This window comes from Desmodus rotundus, chromosome 13, assembly GCF_022682495.2.
Source record: "Desmodus rotundus isolate HL8 chromosome 13, HLdesRot8A.1, whole genome shotgun sequence".
Lineage (NCBI taxonomy): Eukaryota > Metazoa > Chordata > Mammalia > Chiroptera > Phyllostomidae > Desmodus > Desmodus rotundus.
In genome coordinates this window covers 48,988,059-49,000,342 of record NC_071399.1, presented here as the reverse complement: position 1 = coordinate 49,000,342, position 12,284 = coordinate 48,988,059, and the positions used below count along the sequence as shown (strand labels likewise).

Here is a 12,284-nt window from a genome sequence, read left to right as displayed (position 1 = left end):
CTTGGGTAATGTAATTATGATGTGCCTTAGTGTGTTCCTCCTTGGGTCCAGCTTCTTTGGGACTCTCTGAGCTTCCTGGACTTCCTGGAAGTCTATTTCCTTTGCCAGATTAGGGAAGTTCTCTTTCCTTATTTGTTCAAATAAGTTTTCAATGTTTTGTTCTTTCTCTTCTCCTTCTCCTTCCTCTTCCCCTATAATTCGGATGTTGGAACGCTTAAAGATGTCCTGGAGGTTCCTGAGCCTCTCCTCATTTTTCCGAATTCTTGTTTCTTCATTCTTTTCTGGTTGGATGTTTCTTTCTTCCTTCTGGTCCCCACTGTTGATTTGAGTTCCAGTTTCCTTCCCATCACTATTGGTTCCCTGTACATTTTCCTTTGTTTCTCTTAGCATAGCCTTCACTTTTTCATCTAATTTGCAACCAAATACCAATTCTGTGAGCATCCTGATTACCAGTGTTTTGAACTGTGCATCTGACAGGTTGGCTATCTCTTTGTTGCTTAGTTGAATTGTCTCTGGAGCTTTGATCTATTCTTTCATTTGGGCCATTTTTTTTTTGTCGTGGCGTGCCTGTTATGTAAAGGGGTGGAGCCTTAGGTGTTCACTGGGGCGGGGTAACGCTGGTCTCTGCTCTGTGATGCTGTATTTGGGGGAGGGGCCGAGAGGGAGCAATGGCGCTTGTTCCACTCTCTGCTGGATTTAAGTCACTACCTCCACTACCCACAATCAAATTGGGCCCCTCTGGTGCTGATTTCCAAGTGGAAGGGCTTCTGCATGCTCTAGGTCTCTGTGGGTCTCTCCATGGAACTCTCCTGTGAGGCTGGGATTTTCCCCTGCTGCCACCTCAACCCCCACAGGTGTTTTCAATCAGAGGTTTGAGGCTTTATTTCCCCATGCTGGAGCCCTGGATTGTGCAGTCTGTTCTGCTCCCCCACTGTTCCTCCCAGTCTATCTATGCGCGAATGTGGGGCCACAGGGTCCTCCAGCCACCACCTTGTGGGGTCTGCCAGCTGCAGCCTGGCCTACTGCGTTTCACAATCCACCACCTCTCTGGGTCTGCCAGCTGCCGCCTTGCCGCGGATCCTCTCAGCCTGGCTGCCCATCTCTGCCCCTCCTATCGGTCTGGATGAATGTTTCTTCTTTATCTCCTTGGTTGTTGGACTTCCATGCAGTTCGATTTTTTGTCAGTTCTGGTTGTTTTTTGTTTTTAATTGTTGTCCTCCTTTTGGTTGTGTGAGGAGTCATAGTGTGTCTACCTATGCCTCCATCTTGGCTGGAAGCCCCACATTTCTACATCTTAATATGAGGTCTGTTTACAAAGTATCCAGCCTTGTAATATGAAAAATAGAGACATTTATTGAAGATACAAGAAATATTTTACATAGGACAAATGATGCCTCAGTCCTCTTCAAAGTAGGCACTTTGGGACCTCACACAGTTCTCCCAGCATCTCTTCCCCTGTTCCAACACTGCAGAATCCTTTGTTGGAATTGCCATCAGCTGTCCCATCATATTTTCCTGTATCTCATTGAGGATCTGAAATCTCTGCCCTTTCAAGATGATTTTAGTCTTGGGAAAAGCCAGAAGTCACAGGGCACCAAATCTGGTTCATTGGTAGCAGTTTGAATCAAGTCATTAGCAAATTAACCACGATGTTCCTTCTGCTCTGGTAGCAGAAACCACACAACAGATTTTGCCACAACATGTTGCAAGCCAAGATGCTGTGTCAAAATCTCGGACACATTACTTTTTGGAATCCTCAGATTAGTTTCTGGTTCTCTCACTATCAGTTGCTGATCTTCATTGATTGTGACCTGCACACATTCAGTACTCTCAGGTGTTCTGCTTGTTGCAGGCCTTCCAGAACATGGATCCCTTTCAACAGATTCTTGACCATCTCTGAAGTATTTGTGTCACACTTTTATTTGCGCTGCACTCATTGTATCGTCCCTGAAAGCCTTCTGAATCATCTGAATAGTTTCTTTGGAGGAATGGCCAAGCTTTATGCAAAATTTGATGCAGATTTGTTGTTCTATTCAGTCATTTTTTCCTATCTAATTTTTATTCTGAAATGTAAAGCTTTTCTGAATTAAATTACAGCTGACATACGATATTGTATTAGTTTCAGGTATAGAACATAGTGAGATTTCACATTTATGTACCTTACAAAGTGATCACCACAAAAAGTCCACTACCCATCTATCACCATACGAAGTTATTGTAATACTGATATTATTAATATTCTCTATGTTGTACTTTACATCCTCATAACTTATTTGTAAGTTTGTACCTCCTAATCCCCTTAGCCTTTTGCCCATACCCCCACTGCCCAACCCTCTGGCAATTACCAGTTTTTCTGTATCTATGGGTCAAGTTTGTTTTGTTTGTTCATTTTAGTTTTTTAGATTCCACCCCTAAGTGAAATGATACAGTATTTGTCTTTCTCTGACTTAATTTCACTTAACATAATATCCTCTAGGTCTATCCATGTTGTTGCAAATAGAAAGATCCTTCCCTTTTTGGCTGTGTAATATTCTAGTGTGTTGCTTGCATGTGTGCGCACACATCCACTTCTTTATCCATTCATGTAGTGATGAACACCTGGGTTGCTTCAATAACTTGGCTATTGTAAATAATGCAGTAAACAGAGGTGCAAATATCTTTTTGAATCATTCCACTTCTGGGGGCTTATCTGAAGAAAACAATTGCTGGGTCCTTCTTTGTCTCTTGTTATATAGCTTTTGTTTTAAAGTCTTTTTGTCTGATATAAGCATCGCTATCCTAGCTTCTCTGTTTTCTTCACTTCCATTTGCATGAAATATCTTTTCCATTTATTTATTTCCAGTCTCCGTGTGTCTTTCAATCTGGAGTCTCATGTAGGCAGTATATGTAGGGGTCTTGTTATTTTTTAACCATTCAGTCATCCTGTTTTTGCAGTGGAGCACTTAGTCAACTTCAATTGAAGTAATTATTGATAGGTATGGGCTTATTGCCATTTAAATTGTTTTCATACTACATTTATAAGTGGTTGGTCTACTATCTTTACTATATGTTTGCCTTTACCAGTGACATATTTTTTCATCTTATTTCAAGTTTTGGCCTTTTCCACTTAAAGAATTCCCTTTAACATTTCTTGTAATGCTGGTTTAGTGGTGATGAACTTTAACTGTTGCCTGTTGATGAGAAAATCTTGATCTCTCCTTCAATTCTGAATGATAACCTTGCTGGGTAGAGTATTCTTGGTTATAAGTTTTTTTCTCTCATCATGTCGAATATATCATGCTACTCCCTTCTGGCCTGCAAAGTTTCTGTTGAAAGTCAGCTGACAGTCTTATGGGAATACCCTTGTATGTAACTAGTTGTTTTTCTCTGGCTGATTTGAATACTCTCTATCTTCAACTTTCAACAACTTAAGTATGTGTCTTGATGTGGGTCTCTTTAGGTTCATCTTGTTTGGGACACTCTGTGCTTCCTGGACTTGGATGTCTGTTTCCTTTGTCAAATTAGGAAAGTTTTCAGCCATTATTTGTACAAATAGGTTTTCTATCCATTTCTCTCTTCTCCTTCAGGGACCCCTATGATTGTAATGTTAGTATGCTTGATGTTTTCCCATAGGTCCCTTTTGCTACCTTCATTCTTTTTAATTCTTTTTTTCTTTTTGATGTTCCAGTTGGATGACTTCCACTATCCTGTTTTCCTGATTACTGATCTATTCTTCCATGTCATCTGATTTGCTGTTGATTCCCTGCAGTGGTTTTTTTTCATTTCAACTGTTACGTTCTTCAGTTGTGTTATGTCCTTTCTTAGAATTTTTAGGTCTTTGTTCCAGTTGCTGCAGTTCTGACTGAGTTTCTTCGTTTGGCTGCACAGTTGAATGAGTATCTTCATGACTGTTACTTCAAACTCTTCATCTAGTAGACAGCTTACCTCAGTTTCATTTAGTTCTTTTTCTGGGGTTTTGTTTGGAACATATTCTTTTCTATCCTCATTTTGCCTGTTTTTTTCTATGTATTATATTAGGTAGGTAAGCTAAATCTCTTGGTCTTGAAAAAGTGGCCTTATTTTCCTGTGGGACCCTTATTTCAATGTCCCCCTTGTCACCAGAGCAAGGTGGTCTGGAGGGTGAACTAGTATAGCCTCCTGTTGTGGCTGGGCCACAACTTCTGTGGACACACCAGCAGGCAAGGCTGGTATCTGGCCTGCTGGCTGTGAGGCCTGGCCACAACTGTTGCAGGCTCGCTGGAATGAAGGGTAAGGCTTTGATATGGCTGGCTGCAAAGCCCACTGCCGCTGTTGCAGACACAGTGCTATGTGCTGGTGCTGAGTGATGTCTCCCACTGTGTGTGGCAGGGCAGGAAGTGCTTTGGAGGGGTGCAACCCTGGGTAGGTCCTCAGGGAAATGCCAGGGTGGGGCGAACAGTGTTAGCAACGTTAATGGATGGTGTCAGACCAGCCAGGTTAAGGGAAGGGGGAAAACAGTACCCACCTGCACCTGTGGCATGAGCAAGTTCCAATAGATCCCTGTCTCCCCCAGCACACACACTAAAATCTAAAATTAGTAAATGTATCACCTTCATGTGTGACCTAGCTGCTTTTCATACATCTCCCTCTGTGCCAGAACTCAGAAAGAGCGCAACCTGGGTTTCCTACAGCCCTTTGGCTCTCCCAGATGTAAGCCTCGCTGGTTTTCAAAGACAGATGTTATGAGGGCTCCACTTCCTGGTTCAGGTCCACCAGGCTAGGGTTCAGACCCTTCGCTCTTCAGGGATGACCACGTGGGTGTGATAACCCTCCCACTCGTGAGTCACTGCATGAGGAGTAGGGAGTAGGATAGGTGCTCTCTAGGCTTTGTGTCTACTCCTCCTACCCTTTTCAGTGTGGCTTTTACTTTATATCTGTAGTTATAGAAAATCTGTTTTGCTAGTCTTCAGGTGATTTTCAGAGATAGCTGTTCTATATGTAGTTGCAGTTTTGGTGTAAATGAGAGGAGGTGAGCTCTGGATCTTCCACCATCTTAAACTTGAAGCCAAGGGATCTTGCTCTTGAATGCCAGTTTAGCTTGTCTGTGAAAACTCATTCCATGTGGTTGGTGCACTTCCCATATAAGAAATGTGCCTCTGGACAGGATCACCTGAGTCACTGTCCCCACTCCTGTGAGTGCATCTTGCCCACTTAATCATTTTGGATGTGACAGCTACACAGTACACATGCTAACTCAACAGTGTCTACTACCCCTACTGACTAGGGCAGTGAAGTCATCATTGTTCACACATGCACATTCTATTCTGCTCTCCTTGGCTGCCAGGTTACTTTGATGTAGCGTAAACCATTCTTGTTATATGAACAATGGCTGGACTTTTTCTGGACAGACTTCATATGTCTGGTGTAAACATCCTGATTTGGGGGTAAAATTCATGCAATTTCTTGAGAAAAGTAAAGTAAGTTCTAGAAGAACATATATGCTCTATTGCCTCATTTCCTACTCTTTGGAAAACAATCTTTTCTCTATTTGGCCCCAGGGAATGTAATACTGTTCTAAGTGTTGGAGGTAGAGGTTCACACAAAAACATTTGGGTCAGATATTTTCTCTCAAACTCACAAACTGTTACTACTTTTTTAGTGTTCTAGAATTTCATCATATTGAATATTGCTTAAAAGAAACTAAGTAGGACACAGACCGGTTGTGGGTATTGTAGAAACCAGTTTATGCTAAAAACCCAGATTTGTGTTTAGCAATACTCATTTTTCAAGCCATTTGCTGAAGTATTGCAAGTTTATTCTTAATATTCCCTCTGAAGTGTTTTTAATTTCCTCAGCAAGACTATAAATTAAAATGTTTTTCTTGGTGTAGTGTGTTCAGTAGAATTTGACCTATAAACTTAATTTCTGTTCTCAAGGAGTTATAACCTAGTGGGAAATCAAAGTAGAAAATATGTAAGCATTAAGATGTCTACAGCAGTGCCATTGTGAGACAACAGGCCTGTGTTCATCCCGTAAGGTTTAAAAAAAAAAAAAAAAAAGATGGGGCTAACTGTGGAAAACTTTTGAAGAAAATACTCCTTGAGGTTTAACGTAAAGATAATACATTAACCAGATAGTAAATAGAGATGACTATACATGTTTGTATTTGCTTTTAATATACAAATGATTTGCAAAGTCACTATGAAATTGGTTAAATTCTGGAATAATCCGAGGAATAACAGGCAGCCATTACTGTTAAAAGATAACTGTTGGATACAGAAAAATGTCTAGAATTTATATTTAAATGGGGAAAAAGTTTTCAGAGCACCGTGTTTCTATTTTGTAAGTGTAGACAGATTAGTATGTTTATATATTTATGTTTGAAATTTTTTGGGAGCAGTGCTAAAAACTGAGTGACTTGCTTATTATTGTTTCAGACAGAGGGGTCAAGAGCTCAGCTTTCCTGACTCAAAATGCTGTGCTCTTTCTGTTATACCCCTGACCAGTCCAAACCCTTCTTAAAAGTTTGTCTCAATATGACTGCAAATGGTACAGCTCCTATGGAAAACAGTGTGGAGATTCCTTAAAAAACTAAAAATGGGTATACACACAACCCAGCAATTCCACTTCTGGGTATTTATCTAAAGAAAATAAGAACACTAATTTGAAAAGATATGTGCACCTGTATGTTCATTGAAGCATTATTTACAATAGCCAAGATATGGAAACAACGTAGGTGTCCATTGATAGACGTGTGGCTGAAGAATAAGGAAGGTGTGGTATGTATTTACAATGGAATATTACACAGTAGTTTAAAAAAGAATTAAATCTTGCCATTGCGACAACATGGATGGGTTTTTGAGTTTGAGAGAAAATATCTGACCCAAATGTTTTCATATGAATCCTGCACCAGCGCTAAACACAATCATGTTTTTCTCTTAGCATTGTCTAATCTATAATCATATGTAGATTTTTTTTTGAGGTAGTCAACAGCATAGTTTATATGCAAATCAGCCTACCTCAGCCTTTCCAGAGTCAAGCTCAGGAGACCACAAGTAGCCACTAGAAGGCCTCTCCAAGATGACATGGTCATGATGATCTAACAGTCGAATGCGAAATAGCAACCCAAACCAAGACCAAGCTGGACTGTGACTTTTAAAAGTCACATCTCAAAATGAAAAGTAAAGACATGAAGAAGAATTGAGGAATAGTAGGAAAGGGGTGATTTTATACTTCAGGCAGTGTGAGCAAAGGCCTAGAGTGGTCCAGAAATAGGAACTTGGTAGAAACAGAGAGAAGGCTGGAGAGCTCTGAGCTAACATTATATACTGTCTGTCCATCTTCTGCCTGCATATTTGTGCCCTTTATGAGAAATCTAAGGAGTTGGTGCTCAAATTTTTCTAATGAGATTATCTAATCTCATGGTCATGGCCCGGACCTTGGCACCTAATAATTTATTTTTTAAAAATGTTTTATGTGGTTTCTGCCCTTCACCCTTCCCAGCTATACCTTAATCCCACCATAATTTGCCATCCTAAGAACAGTCTGGTCCAAGAAGCTAACTACTTTTTTTGGTTTTGCTTCTCTGTACTGGTGCTGAGGAACGAAAACAGAGATGAAGAGAAGGTGGGCATCCAACTGTGTACCTGTAACACTGGTTGGTTAAGTGTGCCTTTTGATGCCATTTGAAAATCGTATTTTTTTAAATAACACTTTCTCTGCCTGTGATGTAATAAAGAAAAGGACCCTCTTGGTATATATAAAGGAGATTTTGTCCAGCTCTTGACATTTTTCTAACAACATATGATAATCATTTAATATTAACATAACAGTCCACTTAAAGAGAGGCTTGTTTTGTGTTAACATTTTTCTACTACATTTGTAGCCTCATTTTTGTCTCAGGTAGAGTTTTGGGTTGAATGTTCCAGCACATTATTATGGTTTTTTTCAAGACAATATATACCTTGAAATCACAAAAGAAGTTTTACTAAAATATTTTATTAGTTGTAAAGGATATGATGTACTATGAGATATGATGTATTTTCTTTTAGGGTTGTATGTTTGATTATCATGTTTTAATAGGTTCAAATGGTGGTATGTATCTTGAGAAAAGTACTGGTTTAATATGTCATCAGTGAAATGAAACTTTTTGTCTCTTCTATTAGGTTTCAGCATTAAAAACAATGGCCACTCAGGGAGGACCCAAGTACAGTCTCTCACAGCAGCCTTGGGCACAACCAGGTATTCACATTTTGCTACTCGGAATTTCTTTTTTTAGGATATTGACTAATTTCCATTTATGTAGTCCTTCCTTGGAATTGGTTTCCTATTCTTACTGTGTTTTGGGTTAGTACAAGATGCAGTTTAGAGGTGGCAAGTCTTTATTGGACAACAATACCTGCATTTCAACAAGCATTTTGAGAAAGGAAGCATTTAAAAAATACAGACACAGTTAAAATGTGGCTTAGATGGGAGGGAACACTTTGAGGCTGCTGGTTTCTGTATATCTGCTTTTCACTATTATACAGCTTTGATACATACTATATATGATAGTATTTGTACCACATGGAGAGAATGCTACTATTTTCAAGTATTAGATGAAGGGATATTGTACATTATTTTGTTCCTCACTTTATGCAAATTACACCCTCTGTTTTATGTTTTAGAGTGTTTGAAAAAAGTTATAAAAATCGTGGTGTCAGTTGGGAGTCAGCAGGCAGTAGTATTGTCTCAGTGGCAAGATATGTGTAAGATGTTCCCAGTCTTACTCTTTACTAAGTGTATGTTTTTTTGTGTGCTAAAAGGTTTTTATTTAAAAATTATTTATTTATTTATTTTTAGAGAGAGAGGAAGGGAGGGAGAAAGAGAGAAACATCGATGTGTGAGAGATACATCGATCGGATGCCTCTTGCATGTCCCCAAATGGGGACCTAGCCCACAACCCAAGCATGTGCTCTGACTGGGAATTGAACTGGTGACCCTGTGGTTCTCAGGCCAGTGCTCTGTCCGCTGAGCCACTACAGCTGGGGCAGAATGTTTTTGTTTTTTGTTTTTTTTTCTTTAGTATTAGACATTAGGCATTTAAAATCATGACTAACTTTGTGATTATTTAGGTACAGTTTGTGACATTTTAAGTTGCCATTAAACCAAAATAAATAGTTTTGTTAGATTGGTATTTTTGGCCTTCCCCTGAATCATACTGTGATGGTGATTCTCTGAAACTAAAAAGGGAGAAATGGTGAAAGAATCAGTGTTTTAATTTAGTGTAAGTAAGCCGTGTCCAAGGTGTCCAAGTTGGTAGGGAACCTTTTTGCTGATAGTGAGGGAGAACCAAAGGACGATTCTGGCTTAGCATCTATAAGAATTAACGGCCAACAGGCATGTAATATGGAATTAAGTTTTTAATGTGATTGGTTTTCCATATAAAACAATGTTATATGTGTCAGGTATTTGTTTTGGGAAAAAGAATTGATGCCATTCTGAAATTTTCATTTATCATTATTTAATGCCTCGTGTTAATTTGAAGTTGAACTAGAACTAAGAAGTTGAAAGAGTAGCTCTATCACTTAGAAAGATTTGTAAATGTAGAGAATTATCAATTGTATTTGAAAGGAAGGCATGATTTTATTTCAAAAATTTGTCATGTGAACTTTGTTGATGTTAATACAGGTTTGCATTGATTTGCTTTATTGGAAGTAACTTTGTGACATTCATGCTTTAGGCTTTCTGTTTACTGTATGAGATTGGAATCTTTGCCACCTTAACTAAAAGACAGAGAGCATACTTGTTGCTGTAGTTCATGCTGTCAGAAGACAGAAAACCAGATTCTTTTACTGACAATACTGGCCTGGTGATGACAACCTGATTTGACCCCTCAAAGTCAGGAGCAGACTTTATGTTCATAATTCAGCATGGTTCCAGAGAGAATTCTAATCATCTTTGGATTAATTGGGCCTTGGGCTCAATATTTTAGTTTTATAGAGCTTATTTAGAAATAAGAGCTGATTTTATTTTGAATGTTATGTAAATGAAACTCCTGGGTGTAATCTTTCTTAAAATAGGTAGTAACCAATAAATAGGCATGGGCATATTTATATTTGGTACAGCTAAGCCAGGGCCTTGATGCATAGTGGCCCTTTGGAAAGATCCTCTTTCATTTAAAATAGAAGCTGTTATTTTTTCAAGTGGAAAAAATAGAACTCCCAGTGTTAGGTGTGTTGTGCTCATAAGCATTACTAGAATTGTCAAGAGTAAAGATGAAGGAAACTAACAAAAGGACAGATTGAAATAGGGCTTCCTGTTTTCTTACTTAACTCATTTTTTTTGCTAACTGAGGAGATCTTGGCAAATAAAATTATGGCACTTCAGTTTACCTACTTGTATTTTCTGCTTAGCTGGTTGGGGCTGTGGAGCCGCTTTTTCTTGATCTGTAATACAACAGGCCCTCAACATGGCCCTGGCCAGGTGGCTCAGATAGTTGGAGTGTTGTTCCATACACCAAAATGTTGCAGGTTTGATCCCAGGTCAGGGTATGTCCTAGAGGCAACCAATTGATGTTTCTCTCTCATATCAGTGGTTCTCTCTCTCTCTCTCTTTCCCCCTTCCTCTCTTTCTCTAAAAATCAATGAACATATCCTTGGGTGAGTACTTAAAAAAAAAAGAAGCCCTCACATAATATCAGAGAGATTTTTGGGCTTTTGAGGTGAGAACATCAAAAACAATTGAGGGAACTTACGGCCAAGATGGAGGGGTAGGAAGACACACTGTGCCTCCTCGCACAACCAAAAGGACAACAACAATTTAAAAACAAAAAACAATCAGAACTGACAGAAAATCGAACTATATGGAAGTCCGACAACCAGGGAGATAAAGAAGAAACATTCATCCAGACCAGTAGGAAAGGTGGAGACGGGCAGAGAGGACTCATGGCAAGGCGGTGGCTGGTGGGCCCAGCAAGGTGGCGGATTGTGGAGCGGGGTGGGCAAAGCTGCAGCTGACTGGCAAGGAGCAGCTGGTGGACCAGGTGATAGACTGCACAACCCAGAGTTCCAGCATGGGGAAATAAAGCCTCAAACCACTGACTGAAAACACCTTTGGGGCTGAGGCAGCAGTGAGAGAAACTCCCAGCCTCACAGGAGAGTTCCATGGAGAGACCCACAAGGTCCCAGAATGTACACAAACCCACCCACTTGGGAAGCAGCACCAGAAGGGCCCAATTTGATTGTAGGTAGCGAAGGGAGTGACTGATAACTGGCAGAGAGTGGAGCAAGCACCATAGCTCCCTATCGGACCCTTCCCCACATACAGCATCACAGCCCAGCGACCAGCAGTACCTCACCCTGGTGAATACCTAAGGCTCCACCCCTTTACCTAACAGGCGCACTGAGGCAAAAAAAAAAAAATGGCCCAAATGAAAGAACAGATCAAAGCTCCAGAAAAAATACAACTAAGCAACAAAGAGCCAAACTATCAGATGCACAGTTCAAAACACTGGTAATCAGGATGCTCACAGAATTGGTTGAATTTGGTCACAAATTAGATGAAAAAATGAAGGCTATGCTAAGAGAAACAAAGGAAAATGTACAGGGAACCAATAGTGATGCGAAGGAAACTGGAACTCAAATCAACAATGTGGACCAGAAGGAAGAAAGAAACATCCAATCAGAACAGAATGAAGAAACAAGAATGCAAAAAAATGAGGAGAGGCTTAGGAACCTCTAGGACATCTTGAAACATTCCAACATCCATCCGAATTGTAGGGGTGCCAGAAGGAGAAGAGGAGGAGCAAGAAATTAAAATTTTATTTGAACAAATAAGGAAAGAGAACTTCCCTAATCTGGCAAAGGAAATAGACTTCCAGGAAGTCCAGGAAGCTCAGAGAGTCCCAAAGAAGCTGGACCCAAGGAGGAACACACTAAGGCACATTATTATTACATTCCCCAAGATTAAAGAGAAGGAGAGAATCTTAGAAGCAACAAGAGAAAAGGACACAGTTACCTACAAAGGGGTTCCCATAAGACTGTCAGCTGATTTCTCAAAAGAGACCTTACAAGCAAGAAGGGGCTGGAAAGAAATATTCCAAGTCATGAAAGGCAAGGACCTACATCCAAGATTACTCTATCCAGCAAAGCTTTCATTTAGAATGGAAGGGCAGATAAAGTGCTTCCCAGATAAGGTCAAGTTAAAGGAGTTCATCATCACCAAGCCCTTATTATATGAAATGTTAAAGGGATTTATCTGAGAAAAAGAAGATAAAAAATATGAACAGTAAAAATGACAGCAAACTCGCAGTTATTAACAACCACACCTAACGAAAAACAAAAGCA

General features: G+C 39.8%; 1 protein-coding gene across 1 annotated transcript in view; it reads left to right on the top strand.

Moving 5' to 3' along the window:
- The window catches only part of COG3 (component of oligomeric golgi complex 3), an 80,556-nt gene that overhangs the window by 54,184 nt on the left and 14,088 nt on the right, over window positions 1–12,284 (top strand). Inside the window, exon 20 of the mRNA XM_024569630.4 lies at window positions 8,124–8,199. Coding sequence (XP_024425398.2) covers window positions 8,124–8,199 — 76 coding nt within the window. The remainder of the gene's footprint in view (window positions 1–8,123; window positions 8,200–12,284) is intronic.